This window comes from Embiotoca jacksoni, unplaced genomic scaffold, assembly GCF_022577435.1.
Source record: "Embiotoca jacksoni isolate LCO1_2020_lvr unplaced genomic scaffold, fEmbJac1.0.p SCAF_3, whole genome shotgun sequence".
In the NCBI taxonomy this organism is placed as follows: domain Eukaryota; kingdom Metazoa; phylum Chordata; class Actinopteri; family Embiotocidae; genus Embiotoca; species Embiotoca jacksoni.
The window spans coordinates 758553-784000 of NW_027185381.1; the positions used below are offsets into that span (position 1 = coordinate 758553).

A 25448-nucleotide genomic window follows, 5' to 3' on the forward strand; every position below is an offset into this window, starting at 1 on the left:
CATCCCGTAGGTCAATCATTAACTGAAGTTCAATCTCCTAAGTATAAAGTAAAGCTTGTGAGGCATTGTGTTCATCTTTTCAACTTTCTGTGGCTGATAAACAGGTGAAGATGAGCAAAGTAAATCTTTAATAGTAATAAATGCTCGTTATGATGTGAACAAGAGCAGCGACTCTTTAACTGGTCTCGCCCTGAAGGAGCCACATTTCCTCTTAGTTATGAAGTCGTGATCCAGATTCTTTTTTTTATGTTTTAAACCACTCCGATTTTTCTTGGAAAAAATTGTGCAATAATTCACAATGCCTTCAAGCACTGTTAAAAATATGATTTCAGAAAAAAGTGGATAAAATCCCAATGAAATAAAGAGGCAGACTTATTTTGAACAACAGGCATGTATCTGTTTAACACTCATGATACGCATCAAGTTTCAAGAATCTAAATTGAACTTGAAATTTGTGAAATGTGAAATTTAATGCTAAACATGTTTACAAATGCTCAAATGAGAGAGAACTACTGATTTGACAACAGTAGTTTTGGTCCTGTATGTACTTCAAGATAAAAGCACACCATCAGAAATTCCGTAGACTTCAAAATAATAGTTTTCCCTCAACTTTGTTTTACCCTCAACACACATTCACGGCCCACTCTGACAGTCCTCGTGACCCAGCAGTTAAGAAGCACTGACCTAAAGGAACTAGCTAATGAAATCCTATATTGTGTGAGAACTGGATGTTTACTCGAATCTGCAGTTAAAGAAGTCATTTGGGTTTCTTGAACAAGGCCTACCTTCGAGCACGCAGCAGAAGAAGATGGAGGAGCTGAAGTCCAGGCTGGAAGCTGCAGACACCAGAGCAGCGGAAGCAGAGGAAGCATTGAAGCTGGCAGAAGATCATGCAGAGGAGAAAGACAAAGCTCTTATTGAGGCTTCAAACCGCTTGAGCCAGTACGAGTCTGTAAGTCTACAAACTCTCTCTCCCCTTTGGGTTTCACTCGCAGCTTAAATCAAAGATTTGGTTTCATCTTAATCAAATTATTTGAGACTTAATTTCCCAGAAGTCAGGCTTTTGAATTTATTCTTTTAATGTTCATCATTACTTTTAATAGAGACGTGACTGTGGTGTGACCAACGGGCTTCTTGAGTCTACAAGTGTGGTGTTTGTCTGTCGCCGTATCTCATGGCTTCCTGAAAAAAACAAGAGACAAGATGTGCTTTTTGATGGACAAGTAACCGCAGATCTGTTTCTGTATTTCAGGGCACTTACGGCCTGGAAGCAGCCATTGTGGAGATCAAAGAGTGTAAAAATGAGATAAGAGTGAGAGATCGTGAGGCGGAGGTCATGACCAGAGAGATCAACCAGCTCGAGATGACGATTAGCGACCTCATGGACCAAAACCAGGATTTTAGAGAAAAACTAGGTCAGACTTTAACAAACCTTTACTTTTCTCATCTCCCAGGATGTTGAGACAACACTGATTTGGAACCTTGAAATTAATTTCACTTTTCTTTCTGTTGGTCTCCACTGAAGGTCTGGAGCCAAAGCAGGAAGTGGATCTAACAGAGTTCAGGCGCGCCAAAGATCTCAGACAGCGACAGTACAAAGCAGAAAATCAAGTTCTCACCAAAGAGGTAAAGTGGAGTCACAAAGGTTCAATTCAATTCAATCTGATTTAATTTGTGTAGGTTATTTAAAGGAACTTAATACAGTAAAGTCCTTCAATCTTAACTTTACAGCATCATACAGAGAAACCCAACAATTCAACAAAGGGAAAACTCCTCTTTAAGGGAGAAAAGCCTCCAACAGACTATGGGAGAGAGAAAGAGTGAAGTTAATGAGGTCTAATGGTGAAACATGAGTTATAGAGAGTAAAAGAGTGAAGTTAATGAGGTCTAATGGTGAGATATGAGTTATAGAGTAAAAGAGTGAAGTTAATGAGGTCTAATGGTGAGATATGAGTTATAGAGAGTAAAAGAGTGAAGTTAATGAGGTCTAATGGTGAGATATGAGTTATAGAGAGTTAAAGAGTGAAGTTAATGAGGTCTAATGGTGAGATATGTGTTATAGAGTAAAAGAGTGAAGTTAATGAGGTCTAATGGTGAGATATGAGTTATAGAGAGTAAAAGAGTGAAGCTAATGAGGTCTAATGGTGAGATATGAGTTATAGAGAGTAAAAGAGTGAAGCTAATGAGGTCTAATGGTGAGATATGAGTTATAGAGAGTTAAAGAGTGAAGTTAATGAGGTCTAATGGTGAGATATGAGTTATAGAGAGTAAAAGAGTGAAGTTAATGAGGTCTAATGGTGAGATATGAGTTATAGAGAGTTAAAGAGTGAAGTTAATGAGGTCTAATGGTGAGATATGAGTTATAGAGTAAAAGAGTGAAGTTAATGAGGTCTAATGGTGAGATGTGAGTTATAGAGAGTAAAAGAGTGAAGTTAATGAGGTCTAATGGTGAGATATGAGTTATAGAGAGTAAAAGAGTGAAGTTAATGAGGTCTAATGGTGAGATATGAGTTATAGAGAGTTAAAGAGTGAAGTTAATGAGGTCTATTGGTGAGATATGAGTTATAGAGAGTAAAAGAGTGAAGTTAATGAGGTCTAATGGTGAGATATGAGTTATAGAGAGTAAAAGAGTGAAGCTAATGAAGTCTAATGGTGAGATATGAGTTATAGAGTAAAAGAGTGAAGTTAATGAGGTCTAATGGTGAGATATGAGTTATAGAGTAAAAGAGTGAAGTTAATGAGGTCTAATGGTGAGATGTGAGTTATAGAGAGTAAAAGAGTGAAGTTAATGAGGTCTAATGGTGAGATATGAGTTATAGAGAGTAAAAGAGTGAAGCTAATGAGGTCTAATGGTGAGATATGAGTTATAGAGTAAAAGAGTGAAGTTAATGAGGTCTAATGGTGAGATGTGAGTTATAGAGTAAAAGAGTGAAGTTAATGAGGTCTAATGGTGAGATATGAGTTATAGAGAGTAAAAGAGTGAAGTTAATGAGGTCTAATGGTGAGATATGAGTTATAGAGAGTTAAAGAGTGAAGTTAATGAGGTCTAATGGTGAGATATGAGTTATAGAGAGTTAAAGAGTGAAGTTAATGAGGTCTAATGGTGAGATGTGAGTTATAGAGTTAAAGAGTGAAGTTAATGAGGTCTAATGGTGAGATATGAGTTATAGAGTTAAAGAGTGAAGTTAATGAGGTCTAATGGTGAGATATGTGTTATAGAGAGTTAAAGACTGAAGTTAATGAGGTCTAATGGTGAGATATGAGTTATAGAGAGTAAAAGAGTGAAGTTAATGAGGTCTAATGGTGAGATGTGAGTTATAGAGTTAAAGAGTGAAGTTAATGAGGTCTAATGGTGAGATATGAGTTATAGAGTTAAAGAGTGAAGTTAATGAGGTCTAATGGTGAGATATGTGTTATAGAGAGTTAAAGACTGAAGTTAATGAGGTCTAATGGTGAGATATGAGTTATAGAGAGTAAAAGAGTGAAGTTAATGAGGTCTAATGGTGAGATATGAGTTATAGAGAGTTAAAGACTGAAGTTAATGAGGTCTAATGGTGAGATATGAGTTATAGAGAGTTAAAGAGTGAAGTTAATGAGGTCTAATGGTGAGATATGAGTTATAGAGTTAAAGAGTGAAGTTAATGAGGTCTAATGGTGAGATATGAGTTATAGAGCGTTAAAGAGTGAAGTTAATGAGGTCTAATGGTGAGATATGAGTTATAGAGTAAAAGAGTGAAGTTAATGAGGTCTAACGGTGAGATATGAGTTATAGAGTTAAAGAGTGAAGTTAATGAGGTCTAATGGTGAGATATGAGTTATAGAGTAAAAGAGTGAAGTTAATGAGGTCTAATGGTGAGATATGAGTTATAGAGTTAAAGAGTGAAGTTAATGAGGTCTAATGGTGAGATATGTGTTATAGAGAGTTAAAGAGTGAAGTTAATGAGGTCTAATGGTGAGATATGTGTTATAGAGTTAAAGAGTGAAGTTAATGAGGTCTAATGGTGAGATATGTGTTATAGAGAGTTAAAGAGTGAAGTTAATGAGGTCTAATGGTGAGATATGTGTTATAGAGAGTAAAAGAGTGAAGCTAATGAGGTCTAATGGTGAGATATGAGTTATAGAGTTAAAGAGTGAAGTTAATGAGGTCTAATGGTGAGATATGTGTTATAGAGAGTTGAAGAGTGAAGTTAATGAGGTCTAATGGTGAGATATGAGTTATAGAGAGTTAAAGAGTGAAGTTAATGATGTCTAATGGTGAGATATGAGTTATAGAGTAAAAGAGTGAAGTTAATGAGGTCTAATGGTGAGATATGAGTTATAGAGAGTTAAAGAGTGAAGTTAATGAGGTCTAATGGTGAGATATGAGTTATAGAGAGTTAAAGAGTGAAGTTAATGAGGTCTAATGGTGAGATGTGAGTTATAGAGTTAAAGAGTGAAGTTAATGAGGTCTAATGGTGAGATATGAGTTATAGAGTTAAAGAGTGAAGTTAATGAGGTCTAATGGTGAGATATGTGTTATAGAGAGTTAAAGACTGAAGTTAATGAGGTCTAATGGTGAGATATGAGTTATAGAGAGTAAAAGAGTGAAGTTAATGAGGTCTAATGGTGAGATGTGAGTTATAGAGTTAAAGAGTGAAGTTAATGAGGTCTAATGGTGAGATATGAGTTATAGAGTTAAAGAGTGAAGTTAATGAGGTCTAATGGTGAGATATGTGTTATAGAGAGTTAAAGACTGAAGTTAATGAGGTCTAATGGTGAGATATGAGTTATAGAGAGTAAAAGAGTGAAGTTAATGAGGTCTAATGGTGAGATATGAGTTATAGAGAGTTAAAGACTGAAGTTAATGAGGTCTAATGGTGAGATATGAGTTATAGAGAGTTAAAGAGTGAAGTTAATGAGGTCTAATGGTGAGATATGAGTTATAGAATTAAAGAGTGAAGTTAATGAGGTCTAATGGTGAGATATGAGTTATAGAGCGTTAAAGAGTGAAGTTAATGAGGTCTAATGGTGAGATATGAGTTATAGAGTAAAAGAGTGAAGTTAATGAGGTCTAACGGTGAGATATGAGTTATAGAGTTAAAGAGTGAAGTTAATGAGGTCTAATGGTGAGATATGAGTTATAGAGTAAAAGAGTGAAGTTAATGAGGTCTAATGGTGAGATATGAGTTATAGAGTTAAAGAGTGAAGTTAATGAGGTCTAATGGTGAGATATGTGTTATAGAGAGTTAAAGAGTGAAGTTAATGAGGTCTAATGGTGAGATATGTGTTATAGAGTTAAAGAGTGAAGTTAATGAGGTCTAATGGTGAGATATGTGTTATAGAGAGTTAAAGAGTGAAGTTAATGAGGTCTAATGGTGAGATATGTGTTATAGAGAGTAAAAGAGTGAAGCTAATGAGGTCTAATGGTGAGATATGAGTTATAGAGTTAAAGAGTGAAGTTAATGAGGTCTAATGGTGAGATATGTGTTATAGAGAGTTGAAGAGTGAAGTTAATGAGGTCTAATGGTGAGATATGAGTTATAGAGAGTTAAAGAGTGAAGTTAATGATGTCTAATGGTGAGATATGAGTTATAGAGTTAAAGAGTGAAGTTAATGAGGTCTAATGGTGAGATATGAGTTATAGAGCGTTAAAGAGTGAAGTTAATGAGGTCTAATGGTGAGATATGAGTTATAGAGTTAAAGAGTGAAGTTAATGAGGTCTAATGGTGAGATATGAGTTATAGAGTAAAAGAGTGAAGTTAATGAGGTCTAATGGTGAGATATGAGTTATAGAGTAAAAGAGTGAAGTTAATGAGGTCTAATGGTGAGATATGAGTTATAGAGTAAAAGAGTGAAGTTAATGAGGTCTAATGGTGAGATATGAGTTATAGAGCGTTAAAGAGTGAAGTTAATGAGGTCTAATGGTGAGATATGAGTTATAGAGAGTTAAAGAGTGAAGTTAATGAGGTCTAATGGTGAGATATGAGTTATAGAGTAAAAGAGTGAAGTTAATGAGGTCTAATGGTGAGATATGAGTTATAGAGCGTTAAAGAGTGAAGTTAATGAGGTCTAATGGTGAGATATGAGTTATAGAGTAAAAGAGTGAAGTTAATGAGATGTAACGGTGAGATATGAGTTATAGAGTAAAAGAGTGAAGTTAATGAGGTCTAATGGTGAGATATGAGTTATAGAGTAAAAGAGTGAAGTTAATGAGGTCTAATGGTGAGATATGAGTTAAAGAGTGAGAGGAAGAAGCCTAGTGCATCATGAGGTCCCCCAGCAGCCTCGGCCTGTAGCAGCTCCAACTACAGGATTCATCAAAAAGGGAAAGCAGCAGTTACAAAGGTTGTTTTTCATGAGCTGTTCATGAGCTCCTCTCACCTTACTTTTTCATTTCTTTCTAGATTGAACGGCTTGAAGAGGAGAGACTAGAGCTGAAGAAACAGATCAGACGCATGGCGAAGGAAAGAGGTGACAGTAGAAATGTGTTTTATTTTGACATTGATGTTCTTTTCCAAAGAGATAAAATCTGAGTTCATGTCTTCGATTTATTTATGTCCATCTTCTGATAAACTTTCAGGGAAGAAGCAGCTGAACAGCATCGTGTCATTCATAACTGACTTTAACACTTTGGTTCGTCTCAACTTCACTCACGTGACTGAACATTTACAGAAGGAGCTGCCTGCTTGTGTAATATATGGCAGCAGTATTTTAACAGGTTCAACATGATGGTCAGTGTAGTTCTCTTCAGTCTTTATGTTCATCCAGCAGCATTCAGACCTGGTCTGTGATGAAAGTGATGCAGAAATGCTGCTAATAATAATAAAGACAACTTTATTTCCATTGCGCTTTTCAGAAACAAGTTACAAAGCGCTTTACATACATTAAAACACAATAGGGAACAGTTAGTAAAATATAATGATTAAATACAACAAAAATAAAACAGTCATTAAAACGGAGTGAATCAATACAAATGCAGTCAACAAAAGGCAGGTCTAAAATAGTGCTTTTAAAGAGTGGCTTGAGAGAAGAGTGTGTTAGTGTCCCTGACGTCCTCTGGCAGGTCGTCCCACAACTGAGGGGCCCGAACAGAAACCTGTAGTTTTAAGATTAGTTGGAGGTTCGGTCAGGAACGACCAACGTGACATCTCAGGTTGCATGTCAGCCTGTAGAGGTCACGAGGTCAGATATATATTCAGGAGTGATAAGTGATCATTACAATTTTTTAAATCTATTCTCAAATAGACAGGAAACCGATGGAGTGATTTTAAAACAGGTGTAACGTGCTCCCTCCTGTTGGACCTGCTTTTGAGTCTGGCTGCTGCATTTTGAATGAGTTGAAGTTGTGTGAGGCAGGAGGACAGAGCGGTGCAGTAATCTAATCGGGAGGACATGAAAGCATGAATTACTGTTTCTGGGGTATTGAGGGTTAGAAATGATCTGATTTTTGAAATTTTCTTGAGTTGAAAAAGAAGCGATTGTACATCAGAGTTGATGTGCTGCTCGAAGGTGAGATGGCTGTCACAGTCTCAGGGTAATCCCTGAGGTTTCTGCAGGAGGAAGTAACGTTAGCTGAGAGGGAACTGAGATGGGAGGAAATGTAACTTTGGGATGAGTCTGGACGTATGATGATAATTTCTAATTTTGCTGAATGTAACTGAAGAAAGTTTGATGCCATCCGATTTTTTTATTTCTGCAATGCACATGTGGAGGCTGCTGAGTTGGTTAGTTGGTTAGTGTGGTTGTTGTTGGATAGCAGATGTTGCTGAGGCTGTAGTAAGATGGCATTGAAGGGTTTCATGTGTGAAGAGGGCATCACAGGCCGGTGAGACGGGAGAAGATGGAGGAGGTGGAGCATCAATGATGACAGAAAGGAATTTTTTTTTGGTTGGATTTAATACAGGATGGTTTGTTTGTTCAGAATCATTTCTATTTTACATTGTTCCTCTGCTTTGATTTCTGTTTCTCTGAATAACGGTGTCATATAGGCCAGTTTTGGTAGAGTTTATTGTGTGAGCATGACAGCATCACACAATAATAACATGTATTAAATCAAATCATGTAACTAAATAATACAAACCAAAACTATGTAGAGTGTTTTCTCACTGGTTTATTGTCTATCATAACTTTCTTTCTCTTTTAAAACATGATATTATTAGATATTAACGGTTTGGCGTTAATCAGCCATGTCTGCAGGGTTCCCTCAGTCCAGCCTGCTGTTGGAGGACGATGTCAGCAGAGCCGTGCAGCCGCCTCTCAAACGAAGCAGCACGTACACTGATGAACAGATCAGACGCAAGGTGAGGAACAACATCCTTCCTCCATCCTCCTCCATCCTGACTCCTGACTAACAACATCCCTCCTCCATCCTCCTCCATCCTGACTCCTGAGTAATAACATCCCTCCTTCATCCTCCTTCATCCCTCCTCCATCCTGACTCTTGAGTAACAACATCCCTCCTTCATCCTCCTCCATCCTCCTCCATCCTCCTCCATCCTCCTCCATCCTGACTCCTGAGTAACAACATCCCTCCTTCACCCTCCTTCATCCTCCTTCACCCTCCTTCATCCTCCTCCATCCTCCTCCATCCTGACTAACAACATCCCTCCTCCATCCTCCTCCATCCTGACTCCTGAGTAATAACATCCCTCCTTCATCCTCCTTCATCCATCCTCCTCCATCCTCCTCCATCCTGACTCTTGAGTAACAACATCCCTCCTTCATCCTCCTCCATCCTCCTCCATCCTGACTCTTGAGTGACAACATCCCTCCTCCATCCTCCTCAATCCTCCTCCATCCTGGCTCCTGACTAACAACATCCCTCCTCCATCCTCCTCAATCCTCCTCCATCCTGACTCCTGAGTAACAACATCCCTCCTCCATCCTCCTCAATCCTCCTCCATCCTGGCTCCTGAGTAACAACATCCCTCCTCCATCCTCCTCTATCCTGACTCTTGAGTAACAACATCCCTCCTTCATCCTCCTTCATCCTCCTCCATCCTGACTCCTGAGTAACAACATCCCTCCTTCATCATCTTTCATCCTCCTCCATCCTCCTCCATCCTCCTTCATCCTCTTCCATCCTCTTTCATCCTCCTCCATCCTCCTCCATCCTCCTTCATCCTCCTCCATCCTGACTCCTGAGTAACAACATCCCTCCTTCATCCTCTTTCATCCTCCTCCATCCTCCTCCATCCTCCTCCATCCTCCTCCATCCTGACTCCTGAGTAACAACATCCCTCCTTCATCCTCCTGGATTAAGATGATGTCATGTATCCAAGAATTTATTTATTAGCTAATTTATGTGGATGCCAGTAGGACACCAGGTAATGACATGGTTATGTGTCCATTAGGGAAACAATCCCAATGGTTATTTGAAAGAGAATCCATAAGAAGAATATTTACGAGAGAGGATAAACTGAGTCAAGCACATCAAACCGACAGGAAGTTAATGACCTGTGATCGGTCCACATTAATCTGTGATTGTCAAATAAAAGTCCTGAACAACTGTAAATGGTTTAGTGGCCACAATATGTGTTGCAACTGTAGATAATATCTTACATAGGTTTTCTTTTTTTTTCCTTTTTATTGCAGAATGAGTTCCTGGAGAAAGAGTTGATCAATAAGGAGAGAGAGTTGGAAGTTCAGAAGACCCAGTTTCAGGTCAAATGTAAGTATGAGATTTGACATCAGGTGTTTCATTTCCTATGTTTGGGAAATGTGTGTCTAAAGTAAATAACATTTTAATAAGAAGAAGAAGGAAAGTTAACATCTGAACAGTTTATACAGAGAGAATAGTTTTTGTTCCTTTTAAAGTGAATTTAATATCTCCCTGCTTCACTGTTTGTCCTGTCAGTGGAAGAAGTGTCCAAAGTGAAACGAGATCTGGAGGCTGCATTGAAAGACGCCCTTCAAGCTATGAGGATCAATCAGCAGATGTCTTCATGCGATGATGCCGTCTCTGTTCCTCATCTGGAGAGGTTGGCTGGTGTGAGTATCTGCCACGCACCGAACCTCATGTTAAACACGAGTCGTCTTTAAATACAAGCTGTCTTTAATTATTCAAAGTTTGGTCCATATCGGGGACTGTTTTTGCGTCTTTATGGACGAAGACTTCGGGATCATTTTGAATGAATTGGCATTATGTTGTTGGAAGGACTTCAACGTCATCTGAACAAACCTTAATGAGAACAGGGTTTCCAGACTGGAAGCACATCAAACACTGAAGCAGTGAGCAGGAGTCAGGCTGATAATATTACCTTAATATTAAAAAACAATTCAATTCAACTTTATTTATATAGCGCCAAATCACAACACAGGTTATTTCATGGCACTTAACACATTAAAGTTACAAGTCACAGGAAGACTTTACAATATTATACAGAGAAACCCAACAATTCAACAATTCAACAATTCCCACATAAGCTAGGAGGGGAAAAACTCCCTTTAATAGGAAGAAACCTCCGACAGAAACAGGCTCAGAGGTGGGCGGAGCATCTGTTAACAGAACCAGGATCAGAGGTGGGCGGAGCATCTGTTAACAGAACCAGATTCAGAGGTGGGCGGAGCATCTGCCTCGACCGGTTGGGGTGAGAGGAGAGCAGAGAGAGAAAAGGACAGCATAGAGATAGAAGAGAAGAACTGTTGGTGGAGACGACAATCACAGAGCAGAGACATGCAGCTCCATGACGGGACATCTGGAAAAGAAAGAACAGAAACTACACGAGTGAAGGAACTGAATGGAGACAACAGACAATAAGAAGAAACTATGGGAGAGAAAAAGATGGTGAGGTATGAGTCAGTTAAAGAGTAGGAGGAAAGAAAAGAAGCTCAGCATGTAACGAGGTCCTCCAGCAGCCTCGGCCTATAACAGCATAACTAAGGGTTGGTTCAGGTCTACCTGAGCCAGCCCTAACTATAGGCTTTATCAAGAAGGAACGTTTTGAGTCTAATCTTAAAGCTAGAGAGGGTTTCTGCCCCTCCAACACAAACTGGGAGCTGGTTCCACAGGGGAGGAGCCTGAAAACTGAAGCTCCGCCTCCCATTCTACTTCTGGAAACTCTAGGAACCACAAGTAGACCAGCGTACTGAGAGAGAAGTGCTCTGCTAGGATTATATGGTTCTATAAGATCTCTAAGATATGATGGAGCCTGGTCATGTAGAGCTTTGTAAGTCATCAAGAGAATTTTAAATTCTATTCTTGATTTCACAGGAAGCCAATGAAGAGAAGATAAAACTGGAGACATATGATCTCTCTTGCTTCAAGTTTTACTAACTGATTAGTTTCATCTGGTTTTATAGAAAGATATAGCTGAGTGTCATCTGCATAACAATGGAAGTTGATGCAGTGCTTCCTGATGACATCTCTTAATGGAAGCATGTACAAAGTAAAATGTATTGGGCCTAACACTGAGCCTTGTGGAACTCCACAACTAACTCTTGTTTGTCTGGAAGACTCATTGTTGACATGGACAAACTGGAATCTATCTGATAAGTAGGATTTGAACCAGTCTAATGCAGTTCCTTTAATCCTCGTGACGTCTTCTAATCTCTGTAATAAGATCGTATGATCAATCGTATCAAAAGCAGCACTGAGGTCCAGAAGAACAAGTACAGAGATGAGTCCATTATCTGAGGCTAATACAGAATACAACTCAAGCAAAGAGTGCCATGAGTCCTACAGGAAGTAGATTGGTGTTTATTTACAAACAGAAAAAACAACAACAGCCTCAGAATAGAAGATAATTTGTTCACACTTGAGTTTGTTTGTAATTGTAAATACATCCTGATCTACTGGCTTATTTCGCTGAAAGTAGTGTGAATAGGTTGGAGGTCTTTGCTGCTCCAGACTGGAAGCTTTTATTTGAAAGAAAATCACCACATATATCACATCCATCAATTTATAAATACAGTTTATTATTATACTGTGAATTATCCCATGTTTATTCACGTAAACATCAAAAAGTGTTTTTAATTCAACACCACTCCTTAGTTCAGCTGTTAGGGTTGTATGTGTGTATTTACACAATCTAACTGTGACAGTGGACAGAAGCCAAAGTCTTGTCTCACTTTGTACTGCAGGGAAGGACACTGACTTTATATTCTTCTGCATCTCCTATTGTTTGTGTTTCAGGAAGATGTCAACAGTTCAGACGCCCATTAGTCAGCAAAGATCTGATGATTGTTTCTGTTTCTGTGAAGTCTGCCACCTTACCGTTTTTCAAACAGTCTTGTGGTGTCTGATCAAGTCTTCATCGCTTCAAGTTACCATGGCAATTCTTTTTAAATTGACTTCTGCAGAAATCAGCAGCTCAGGTCTAAAACAGAAATAGATTTTATATCATGTCACATGATGCTTCTGCAACTCATCATCACAACCTTTCTGTTTAAGTTCCTGTAGAAACGTGTTTCCCAACGACTCAGCCGTCACCTTGCAGAGTGTCTCCACAAGGACATCAGCTGCGCTCAAAACAGTGGACGTCGTCCCGGCTCGTTATTTTACTGTTCTTCAGTTAATGAAGCTCAGGATTTGTCACTTAGCAACTTAATAAACAACGAATGCGCAAAAAAATAAAATAAAAGAGGGTAGTCAAAAGTTTGGGATGGTTGGACGCAGCATACGATGCAACACAAAGGGAACCGCTGGGGAAGATGATTCTTGGGCTCTGATGTCACTGCTGGGTTTAGCAGCAGAACAACAAGGAAGCAGGAGGCACCAGGTATCAGTCACAGCTGAGCGGGTCATTTACAACAACAAGTGTTCTTAAATCTTACATGTAGCATGAGATTATGATCATGGTGGAGGTATTTAACAATTTTAATTATTTATATGTTGGGTCAGATTAATATCCCGTCTGCAGCAGCGCTCCTGACTGCTTCCCGCTAGCGTAGCATCCCGGCATCCTTGTATTAGTTATTTGTTCAGTACAGGAATAATGTAAGAAGGTTACTGTTTGAGTAGAAATGCTTAAATGGAGCAGCTAGCTTACCTGTCTGACCTGTTGCACACCTGGTCATTGGAGCATCAGCTGTTCGTGGCTCCTGATTGGCTGTGAGGGCCAGGTGAGCTCTCTGTCAGCTCATGAACTGTTCCTCTCCTTCCAGACCAGGATTCAAATCCACTTTGAGCAGATGTTCATTCTCACTGGCTCTCCCAGTGGAGGCGAAGTTATAATTTTATTTTTAATGAATTATTTTTTAATATTTATCACTGCTCATGTATATTTAATTTAAATCGTTGTGTCTTTGTTTTATTTCTTTAACGTTAAATTGATTTATTGATTAATTTTTTTCATGTCTGTTTGATTTGTTTTAATTCTGTCTGATGTTATGCAGCAATTTGTTCAACTTTTTTTTATGTATAAATGTACTAAATCAATGACATGACGTGACTTTTGACGTGACTCAACGCGTTGTGACTCGACAGTCAGCGCCTTCAACGAACTTCTTTTTGAACTCGTCCCATCGTTGGTCATCCAGATATTTTTCTTGTTGGTTTTAATGCCTTTGATCGTTGCTCATCATCTTCCCGTCACAGGCGCTGGATGTGAACATCATGAGCGGTGAGTCTGAGGCCGCACCGCATCTCAAGTCCCAGATCCATCAGCTACTGGGGAGGAACGAGGAGCTGAGGCAGGAGCTGAAATCAGCCCGGGAGGAAGCGACTGGCAGCTTCAGTCAGCTTGTTAGAGCCAAAGAAAAGGTACTTTCACATGAAGAGATGATATGATTCACTGGTTGTTCAGAGTAAAGCAGATCTTAAACCCAAACTCCGGTTATTTAAGGACAAATCCGAGTGGTTTCAGCTGAAAGTCGTTAACCTGACAAATTTAAAGTTTAATAAACGTCCGTAGTGATTTATAAAGCCGTGGCCTCCGTTCAGCAGTGTGATTGACAGGTGGAGAACATTTCTCTGACCGGTCGGACTCCTCTCGTTCCAACATGTGCTGCTTCTGTTTCATATGAAGACAGAAAGGAGATACAGTACATCTGGAAAGTATTCACAGCGCTTCACTTTTTACACATTTTGTTGTTACAGCTTTATTCCAAAATGGATTCTATACGTTTTTCCTCAAAATTCTACACACAATATCCCATAATGACAACATTGAAAACGTTTTTTTGACATTTTTGCAAATCTATTAAAAATAAAAAACGAAAGAAATCACATGTACATAAGTATTCACAGCCTTTGCCATTACACTCAAAATTGAGCTCAGGTGCATCCTGTTTCCACTGGTCATCCTTGAGATGTTTCTACAACTTGATTGGAATCCACCTGGTAAATTCAGTTGATTGGACATGATTTGGAAAGACACACACCGTCTATATAAGGTCCCACAGTTGACATGTCAGAGCACAAACCAAGACATGAAGTCCAAAGAATCATTTGTAGACCTCAGACAGGATTGTATGGAGGCTCAGATCTGGGGAAGGGTACAGAAACATTTCTGCAGCATTGAAGGTCCCAATGAGCACAGTGGCCTCCATCATCTGTAAATGGAAGAAGTTTGAACCACCAGGACTCTTCCTAGAGTCGGCCGCCCGGCCAAACTGAGCGATCGGGGGAGAAGGGCCTTAGTCAGGGAGGTGACCAAGAACCCGATGGTCACTCTGACAGAGCTCCAACGTTGCTCTGTGAAGAGAGGAGAACCTTCCAGAAGGACAACCATCTCTGCAGCACTCCACCAAGCAGGCCTGTATGGTAGAGTGGCCAGACGGAAGACACTCCTCAGTAAAAGGCTCATGACAGCCCACCTGGAGTTTACCAAAAGGAACCTGAAGACTTGACTTGACTTGAGGCTGTAATTTCTGCCAAAGGTGCCTCAACAAAGTATTGAGCAAAGACTGTGAATACTTATGGATGTTATATTTTCGTTCTTTATTTTTAATAGATTTGCAAAAATTAAAGAAAAACGTTTTTCACTTTGTCATTATGGGATATTGCGTGTAGAATTTTGAGGGGAAAAAAATATTTAATCAATTTTGTAATAAAGCTGTAACATAACAAAATGTGGAAAAAGTGAAGCGCTGTGAATACTTTCTGGATTTACTGTAAACAAACTCAACTTTTCATCTCATAGTCACTTTCTTTGACAAATAATGTTAAATGGAAACCATGTTTCCCACAACACAGCCTGCACCATGTGTGTGAGAGACGGCTGGTTTTATATTAAAGCCTTTTCTTCAGGCAGCTGTCGTAACTTATCTTTAATTTTATTCATGTCTGTTTGATTTGTTTTAATTCTGTCTGATGTTGTGCAGCAATTTGTTCAACTTTTTTTATGTATAAATGTACTAAATCAATGACATGATTTAGTGACATCAATGACATCTTTCTCTCTTTTATGTTGCTCTTCTTTTACTTTTTATTCCCTTGTCAGGTTCATTGTGCTCTTGGGTCGAGTTCTATCCTTTAGTTTTCTATTGGTTTGCCTGTCTTTGTTTCACACTATCTCCTGTGACACAGTTTTTCTTTTGTCCGAGACTGTACTTTTGTTAGAAACTTTTCCAAACAAGCCTGTTAGGAAACACGGAAATGGCTTTGATGTACAAATGATCTTTTTAGAGAACCTGAAGTTGTTTCTATATAAAAACACATTTAATCATTGGTTGCTGTCAGGTGAACCAGCTCGAAGCGGAGGTTGAGCTGTTCAGGAAGGCCGGTGGCAGCGGGGTCATCCTGCGACCTCTGACCCTGCCTGAGGGCCTCGGGCCCAGCAGCACCGAGGTCGTCAGCTCCCTGAACGAGTACGCAGTTCGACTTCTTCAGGTCGGTGTCTCTGTCCTCTGAAGACCTGGACTGAACTTAAAAATGAAACTGTTCTAATTTATGTTATACTGCTTTTATTTAGGAGCTCAGAAACAAGGAAGAAAACAGCAGGAGAGTTACAGGAACGCTGGAGGAGTACAAGGAGAAGTTTTCTGTTATCAGCCATCAGCAGGGCCTCCTCTATAAGGAATACCTGAGGTGGGTTAACGACAACGTCTCTGGCTGGTTTTTAACCTCACGTGTTAAACTTCCAACCTTGTTTATCGTCTTTTAGTGACAAGGCAGAGTGGCAGAAAGAGAGGGAGACGTTCACAGAGATGAAGAACAAGCTGGAGGAGCGAAAGCAGGTGGACGAAGTTAAAATCCAAGAGTTTGATGTAAGTAGCACAAATAAATGTTTAACAGGCAAATACGAGTTAAATGTTACAAGATGCACTGCAGCAATGAAGCATGTTTACACACATTGTTTCAATGTAGAATTGATCGCCGATTAATCTCACTAAAATAACTTTCCTCCAACTCAATAACTGAAACACACATGAGGAGAACAGAACATCCGTTCAGACTCGATATGAGCGAGAATCTTGGACAGCACCGACGCCAACACATTGAAATCAGCTGCTCAGTGTCTGAACACAATGAATGAATGACTCAATGACTAAAAGAGAATATGAGTGTATGTGTATTGTTAAGTCTGTTAAAGATTATTTTTATTTCACCCCTCAGGACCTGCTGGACGCCCTTCAGAAGGACCCCGAGGAAATGAGGCGGCAGCTGAGCGAAGCGTTTCGCCGGCTGACGGTGCTGAAGGTTAACGAGAAGAAGCTGACGCGGCGCTACACGACGCTGCTGGAGCAGGAGGAGCACCTCCGCAAGGAGAACAGCCGGCTGAGGGACGACAGCAGCCGCCTGCAGGCCTCCGTCACCCAGAGGATCGGCTACCTGCAGAGATACAAGGTAGTGGCACCAAAACACTCCAATTGAAACAACTTCTGTGCTTCCCATCGTATAGTAGTAAAAGGTTGCAGTTAATCATCCACTTCTTTCAAAAGATTATTCAGGAAATGAAAGCTGGAGCCAGTTTTCACTGAATAACTCAAGCAGGAAAAAAATATCATATCGCTTTTGTTTGTTTTTTAATTACATTTTTATTTGAAACACAACTCTGAAACATTATCTTGAAAACATGTTTAAATGATGTTCCCATCTTAAGAAGGGTGAAAAGAATAAAGTAGAATAACTTAAAAGTGTGTAAATAATACATATAAATACAATTAAAAGAAAATCTGAACATTGAACAGAGGAGCAGCTAAATAAATCATTTTGGATTGTGTAAAATCTGTTCTCGATGTTCTAGATTTCAAACAGCTTTCAAACTTTTCTTATTCAAGTCTTAAAACAAAAGTTAGTTAAAAATATTGTGGATCACATGAACTCAGTCCTCCACTGTGGGAGTTTCAGTTGTCATCCATTTTCTAGAGAGCTTTCTTACTTTTTATCAGCAAAATATGAATCATAAATCTGTTTTCAGGACCCTGGACAGCATCTGGTATCCTACTTTGGCACCCTGTCTGTGGTTTTTTTATTTATTATTATTAATTATTATTAATATTATTTATTTATCCAAATGAACAATTCACATAATCTGGCACGGTAAAAAATAAATACCAGTGGGAGGCCTTTATTTGGTTTTCCATCAGGAGAAAGTTTTGGATAAAACCTGGTCCTCATCACAACCGATACTAAATGATGACGTGAAAACACTGAAGGCCGCTAACGGCTAACGACATCCTGCACAAACAGGCGATGATTAAATAGTTAAATTCAGTCCTTTGTCTCGCTGCCTTCAGCCTCCTCTCATTCAACCTGTGTCTCCATCCCTCCGATGTTCTGTATTGTTCTTGTGACAGTAGTTTCACGTGCAGTCGCTATGACGACGAGCTACACTGAGGGAATACAGTCCGTTATCAGTAGAAAACCAAATCCACAAAAAGTGTGTAATAAATTCATAAAAATCAGCATTACAGAGAAACATGAACAAGATGACTTGGTAATAGATACATACATATAGATATAGATATAGATATAGATATAGATATAGATATAGATATAGATATAGATATATAAACCCGGTGGAAATAAACGGTTAATTATCATTAAGTCAGCGTCAACTTTATTGTCAATTTCACCATTTGTACAAGACAGACACAGAGATTGAAATATTGTTTCTCACAGTCCCACAGCGTGCTAAAATATCAAGATAAAACAAGAAAAGTATAAATATGTAACAATAAAAACAGACAACAACCACAAGTCAGGCTTGACTGCAATATGTATCTGTACAATGAATGCCAAAGACGGATAGCAGCAGATTGTAAAGTGAACAATAACAATGTGAAGTGACAGTAAAATATGAAGGCTTCTGTAAAATTCAGGTCTTATTCTCATATTTCTGAGATGTTGTGACCAAATGTAGTTATTGTAACAGGCAGAGCTGACAAACAAACACATGGCATTTTGAACCATCCATTATTACGATATGGATGGTTATGGTTATTACGATGTACGATGCCCGTTCAACGTCGCTCGTCTTTTGTGTTGAGGAAATGGCTGCGTATAAGATGGCAGCGCTGCAGAAGACCCTGGACGACAGCGTCCCCTCGTCGGACCTGGAGCGGGCCAACCGCCAGTACACAGAGCTCACGGTCAAATACAGAGACCTGCTGCAGCGGGACGGCCGCCTCGCCCAAAGAACCACCAACCTCCACCATCTGCAGGTCTAAAAACTCATTAACCATCTGAGTATTCTCATGACACCTCCTTATTTTCAGCTGTTTACTGACTCACCATAACATATTTCTATCTTTTCTGTCTCTCAGAGTGAGAACGAGTCTCTTCGAGATCAAATCTCTGCCGGGAATAAAGAACTGGAGATCTCAAAGGAGAAGCTCAACACATTAGAGCAAGCGTGGGAGAACATCAACTCAGCTGGTAAACTCATGATGCCGCTCATCACGGGCAGTTCGGTTGTTTTCCTCTTTTAAAATAACTTGAGTTTTTTTTTTTGTCTTGAATTTAGATAATAAAATGTGTTTTAATAGCGGTTAAACTACAAAACAGCTCAAACAGTCTTTAACTGACATGGTGGAGAGTTTGGCGCTGACCAAACAGTAAATCAGCTCAGAATAACCCGGCTGAGGAGGAGCTGAACTTCTGGCCACTGTCCTTATCTCCAAAACATTTTCAGGGATGTGGTGATGCCACTAAACTTCCCACAGGGACACCAATCCAAGTTGTTTGTGTCTTTTTTAAATTTGTATTCTTCCTGAGCTTGAATCTGCTCTTCCACAGCCATTGTTGTAACACAATAGATGATTAAAGCTGTTTAGTTTCAGCCTCACAGTGATCCGAGTCAGCACGTTCCTGTCTCCACAACAAGGATGTTGACTTACATGTGATCATAACCGATCAGCGCTGTAACACAGAGAATCAATCACATCTGAACTCTCAATGTAAATCAGAATAAAACCCAGTTTTATACAAATACAACACCGCAGTTTGACTTAATAAAAATAATAACAATAAACTTTATTTGTTTAACATCTTTCATGAAAGAAAGGCAGCTCAAAGAGCAAGAAGATTACATGGTGTTTCACAAAAAAAAAGAACATTTAAAAATATAGAATAGAAATAAAATGCCTTATTTAATGTTTATTTGTGTAGTATGTAGCATAAACAATGTGACACCACAGCACTTATAGCCTCAGATAATTTGCAATGCTCGTCCCGAGATGGGCTTTTAAAATACAGAAAATCAACAAATCAACACATTCACAGGAGACGATCCCAATCATACATTCAACCATCGATATACACAATCAAAACACAAAAGTTAATGAGAAATATGGAAAATTGAGATAAAAACACACCATAAAAGAAGCACCAGATCATTCATGACTACATGACTGCTGCCTCTTTAAAAACTCTCTCAGTTTGAGTTTAAAATGATCCCAATCAGGATCCAATTTGACTTCGGTTGGCTGATCCCTCGGAAGGATAAAATGCATAAAATTAAACACAAATAGAGTTCAAATATAAAATAAAGCAATACGCATTTTAAAGACGCGGTAGTTCAAAGAGCTCCAGGAGAAGCTAGTTAAAGGCTGATGCGAAGAGATGTGTTTGAAAGTACGTTCTGAGCTATCCTCCCTGATATCTGCAGGTAGTTTGTTCAAAAGCTGAATCCCCAGTTTTATTTGGTCTGTTGCTGGAAAAGAAGCAGTAAGTGAAGGCTGCTGCAGCCTCTCAGTCACGGCTCAGGACAGACCTGTTCAGCCTCACTGCTGTGACTCTCACTCAGAGCAGGCAGCTGTTTTCACCTATGAAACCTTTAGAAGCTGAACAGACACATGTTTCCAGGGGTTTCTTTAACCTCCAATAAACCAGCAGCAGATGATCTCAGAGGAACACAGTTAACCAGTGAGTCAGTGATGGAACTCGTCCGAGTCCATTCAGAGCTCCGTATGTGAGGAGGATGAACAGCTGAGTTCTGGATGAGCTGAAGTCGCTCTAGTTTTCTAGAGAGACTTCAGGAATCTGTCTGGTTTATGAACGGCTGCACCTCGGCTATGTTTCTGAGATCTGAGTCTAAGATCACGCCGAGACTTGTTACCTCTGAGTTTATCTACAAGTTCTTGACTTATTCCTGGTTTGTGGATGAATATCATTCTCTGTTGTGCTTTTCTCTGTCATCAGGAGGCGGAAGCTGCATGGACAAGGCGGGCAAAGCGTCGGTCAACAACGAAATGGTCTCTGCTGCAAGACGCATCACCACGTTGGAGATGAAGGAGCTGAACGAGAGGCAGCGAGCCGAGCACGCTCACAGGATGTACGAACACACCAGGAGCTCCCTGCGGCAGGTGGAGGAGCGCAACGTGGAGCTGGAGTCCAAGTTCGCAGAGGTGAAGAACATCAGAGGGTGTTTCTGTGGCTGCAGGCGGCAGCGGGGTGAAGTGTTAGAAAGTGTTTTATTTCACCACCTCGGCTGCTGGACTGTTTTACTGCAGCGTGTGCCAGGTCATCACCCGTTTATGTTCTTTTCAGCCAAAGCATTTATTTAATGACTCTCCTCAGGCAGTTCTACCTCTGCTTTCCTTCAGCTGACCAGGATGAACGCGGAAGCCCAGAGGGTTGAGCGGGAGCTGAGTGACGAGCTGGCGGACTGCGTCAGCAAAGCTGTGAGCGACGCCGACAGAAACAAGATCTCAGAGCTGGAAAGGGCCGAGGCCGAGCTCCGCACCGAGGTCTCCAAGTACGTTGGTCAAAGTCCCGGCCTGACGCAGATCATTTACACTCTTATCATTGAGTGAAAGACTCGCAATCATAACATAACTTTAGGGATAAATCCTCAGAGCATACATGTTTTTGAGCTCACAGCATTGTTATATAAATGTTAGTCAAAGATAAGCCTGCCTGAGTGAGAAAAGATGGCGAATTTTCCCGACAGAAGTTTCTCATGTCACAGTAAAGATAAGCTCATTCTTTAAAATCAAGTTTCTTGTTGATGATTTGATGCCTCCTATCAGCACCACATTATTCAACTCTTCTATTCATCAGCAGCTGAACTAAACTGATGCTCCGCTTTTGTAAATGTGAAGTCATTCAACAGATTTTATAACGTTGAAATCTGTTTTAGTCTAGTTTACATTCAAATGCACCTCTGTATTGATTATCCACATTTATAGATGGATTTAAATACTTTGGCTCTTCACATGAGTATTTCTTTGCTTTTCTGGAGTGTGTTGGTGGTGAACCGTGGAACTTATAATAATGATGGGAATAAAGAAATGAAACTTTTTTACAGTTTAAAACAATGTGTTTTTTTCCCTCCAGGCTTCAGGAGGTGTCTGATGTGGCCATGACTCAGGTGTCCGCTCTGCAGTCCAGACAGAAGTCCAAAGAGAAAGAAGTCGAAGCTTTAAGGAGACAAATACTGGACTACCAGGTAAATATTATCCTCTGATTGATTGACTTAATGCGAACAAGTCAAATCAGATAGTTTACTGTCTTTTGTATTAGCTGTCTATCAACAGGTGGTTCTTTTATATCATTATCATCATTTCAGATGTTTGCTTTCAGCCTGGTAAAATAAAACAGGACGAAGCTTAATTCAGGGCTGGACGTTTAATGAAACCCTCAAGGGTTTTTAGTTTGAAACAGTTCCAGGATGTCTGAACGATGCTGAATTCATGATGCATTCAATGTGTTGAGAATCCGGCTCTGACCTCCTCTGGGAGGTTTTCAGTTTTAAACACGTTCCCACCTGTTGGAAATCGTGTGTTTGGTTCAGATGAGATGTTGTGCCCGATTAGCGCCTGCAGGAGTGTGTGATAAAAATGTAATAGAAACCTGCTCAGCTCACACATGGCCATCTCAGAGAGTTAGTTTTAAGGAGCTGGCGTCGTAAAGTGTGTTTCATGTACGACTGATTCAGATATTTGCATCTCTCCGTCAGTCGCAGTCCGATGAGAAGACCCTGATTGCGAAGCTCCATCAGCACATCGTGGCTCTGCAGCTCAGTGAAGCAGCTTCTCTGGTAAAGCTGGAGGCTGCCGTCTCCAACAACCAGCAGCTGGAGGCCTTCAAACTGCGCGCCGAGCAGCGGCTGGACGCCGGCGAGCGCGCTCTGTTTCTGGCCCGCCAGGAGGGCAGGAACCGCTGCGTGCACCTGCGGCGGACCGTCCAGTCGCTGCGCCGGCAGTTTGCCGGAGCGCTGCCTCTCCCCCAGCAGGAGAAGTTCTCCGTGACGATGGTGAGCCTGCAGGAGGACAGAGTGAAGGCCCAGGAGGAGAAGAAGAAGGCGGAGGAGGAGAGGAGGAGGGCGGAGGGCCGAGCTGAGGAGCTGGAGCTGAAGCTGCGAGGGCTCCAGGAGCTCATGTCCACACTGAAGGATGTGAAAGGAGCTCAGAAGGTCACTTATTGACTCACTGTTTGTTTTCTGCCCTCGTAGTTGATTAAAGATGAAACTGTAACTTTGAACTCACAACAGGTAACGGAGTGGCACAAGAAGATGGAGGAGGCTCGTCTGCAGGAGCTGAGGAGAGGCCGGGAGCTGGTGGTCCAGAGGGAGGAGATCCGGTACCTGAAGAACCTGGTGGAGGAGCAGGAGCGAAGCATCCGCTCGCTGGAGGAGGAGACGGTGCAGCAAAACACTGTGAGAGACTCCTGGAACAGTCTTTATGCACAAGTCATTGTGATAAAGAAAAAGTGTTATTGTGGTGTGATGAAGTGAATTAACATGTGAAAGTAATGCAGAAAACTCTTCTCTTTGCTCCGTTAAGCTCCAAGAAGAGCGTCAGCTAGTGTGGGATCAGCGAGAGGTGGAGTTAGAGCGTCAGCTGGACCAATACGAGAAGCACCAGAGTGAAATACTGAGCAGTGCACACAAGGTAAACTACCGTTTAATGATTGTGATGATGAAATAGCTCAAGTTGATATTTTCTTTTAAACCAAAACATGCTGGATTTGCAGCTTTTTCAGTTTTTGAATTTAGTCAAGAGTAGATTCTAGCATTGGTCTTACTGTTTAATTTATTACATTTAATATTACATCTCTGAACCATGGTGTTAATGAATGTACTTGTGGTTGTTTCAGTTTGAGGAAGCTGCAGGATCTCTTCCAGACCCGACGCTACCTCTCGCTCATCAGTTAGAGTTCGCTTTGAGTAAAATCAAAGAGCACGTCTGCACCATCCTGGACACACAGGCCGCCTGCAAGAACTTAGACGAGGTTGGATATTCAGTCACTTCACATTTCCACCATTCCTCATAGATCAGATGCACAACATTATTGTTTGTCACTGTTTGAAATCTTAATTTCTTCCATATGCAGAAGTTGAAAGAGAAGGAAGCAGCTCTGTGGAAGGCAGAACAAAACATGGTGTCCAGAGATAAAGTGATCAACGAGCTGCGTCTCCGGCTGCCAGCTGCAGCCAGCAGAGAACGGACAGACAGTCAGCCGGCCCTCAGGCTGGCCCACCAGACCATCAAAGACCTCCAGGGGCGGCTGGACAAGAAGGAGGACGTGCTGAAGAAGTACCAGAACCAGCTGTCTCAAGCAAGACAGGTACGGTGACACGAGGACAAACACCAGGAGGGCAGTCATTCTCAGCCTCAAACACTCTTATGTTTACTTCTAACTTCTACAAATGAAGAAGTTTTCAGATGCGCAACACAACAACGTTTCTTTGTTTGTTTTGAACTTTTCATTTCCTCTTTGTTTCCTGTACCTGCCTGCTGTCCATCCCAGGATCAGAAGGAGATGATAAAGAGACATCAGGACGAGATGAAAACGTTGCATCAGAAGTTGGATTTGCAAACGGACTCTTCGCTGGATCGCTTCAAACAGACGGCGATGGTACTCGTCAATCACAGTCTCTTTATGAACTGTTAGATTCATCTGAGATACAGAAGACTGGGCTTTCTGGAGGCTGGTATATCCCATAATTCCCAGCTATGCAGCTGGAGATGTGTGAAGAACAATCAGCACATACATCTTGATGAAATGTCCCGCTGTGCTTGGTGTTGAATGTTTTCCTGAATGCTCCTTTCTGCCTCCATTGTTCCAGGAGTTGATGAAGCGGCCGACCATCAGGGTGCCGAGCTCCAAGCACCTGGAGCGGCTGGCTGAGTTGGAGCAGACGGTGGCCGAGCAGGATGTCTCGCTGCGCTCCGTCACAGAGAAGCTGAGGCTGACCTCTGCAGAGATGGAGCGGCACCAGGTTGCCATGGAAACGCAGGCCAAGAAACATGCCGACGACATGTTAAGGTAATTATCCTGTATAACTTTTTTTCTTTTTTTTTCAACTCAGTGGTCCTCTATGAAGTTTATATTAAAGCAGAATCATTTAGGTTCCCTTTATTTAGTTATTTATGACACTCAAAGTTGAGCTCAGGTGCTTCCTGTTTCCACTGGTCATCCTTCAGATGTTTCTACAACTTGATTGGAGTCCACCTGGTAAATTCAGTTGATTGGACATGATTTGGAAAGACACACACCGTCTATATAAGGTCCCACAGTTGACATGTCAGAGCACAAACCAAGACATGAAGTCCAAAGAATCGTCTGTAGACCTCAGACAGGATTGTATGGAGGCTCAGATCTGGGGAAGGGTACAGAAACATTTCTGCAGCATTGAAGGTCCCAATGAGCACAGTGGCCTCCATCATCCGTAAATGGAAGAAGTTTGAACCCGATTGAACATCTCTGGGGAGATCTGAAGATGTCTGAGCACCGACGCTCCTCATCCAACCTGATGGAGCTTCAGAGGTCCTGCAAAGAAGAACGGGAGAAACTGCCCAAGAATAGGAGCCAAGTTTATAGCATCATACTCCAAAAGACTTGAGGCTGTAATTGATGCCAAAGGTGCTTCAACGAAGTATTGAGCAAAGGCTGTGAATACTTATGTACATGTTATATTTTCCTTCTTTATTTTTAATAGATTTGCCACTTTGTCATGATGGGGTATTGTGTGTAGAATTTGGAGGAACAAAATTAATTTAATCCATTTTGGAATAAAGCTGTAACATAACAAAATGTGTAAAAAGTGAAGCGCTTTGAATACTTTCTGGATGGACTGTAGTGATCTCAGTGATGAGATGAAACAAAGCGAAGCTGTCAGACTGCGAGGAATAAGATG

At 40.8% G+C, this 25448-nt stretch overlaps 1 protein-coding gene across 3 annotated transcripts in view; it reads left to right on the forward strand.

Moving 5' to 3' along the window:
- Positions 1–25448, forward strand: part of cep290 (centrosomal protein 290) — a 61773-nt gene that overhangs the window by 11843 nt on the left and 24482 nt on the right. For 2 of the 3 annotated variants that reach the window (XM_069163127.1, XM_069163129.1), the window contains exons 12-35: positions 780–952; positions 1253–1415; positions 1526–1626; positions 6384–6450; positions 8164–8279; positions 9574–9649; positions 9836–9969; positions 13517–13681; positions 15602–15751; positions 15834–15949; positions 16026–16128; positions 16478–16708; positions 18355–18528; positions 18631–18742; positions 20507–20712; positions 20911–21062; positions 21644–21755; positions 22266–22721; positions 22800–22964; positions 23092–23199; positions 23405–23539; positions 23642–23875; positions 24059–24166; positions 24378–24577. In XM_069163127.1, coding sequence (XP_069019228.1) covers positions 780–952; positions 1253–1415; positions 1526–1626; positions 6384–6450; positions 8164–8279; positions 9574–9649; positions 9836–9969; positions 13517–13681; positions 15602–15751; positions 15834–15949; positions 16026–16128; positions 16478–16708; positions 18355–18528; positions 18631–18742; positions 20507–20712; positions 20911–21062; positions 21644–21755; positions 22266–22721; positions 22800–22964; positions 23092–23199; positions 23405–23539; positions 23642–23875; positions 24059–24166; positions 24378–24577 — 3757 coding nt within the window. The remainder of the gene's footprint in view (positions 1–779; positions 953–1252; positions 1416–1525; positions 1627–6383; positions 6451–8163; positions 8280–9573; positions 9650–9835; positions 9970–13516; positions 13682–15601; positions 15752–15833; positions 15950–16025; positions 16129–16477; positions 16709–18354; positions 18529–18630; positions 18743–20506; positions 20713–20910; positions 21063–21643; positions 21756–22265; positions 22722–22799; positions 22965–23091; positions 23200–23404; positions 23540–23641; positions 23876–24058; positions 24167–24377; positions 24578–25448) is intronic. The other variant, XM_069163128.1, reaches the window with a different exon arrangement.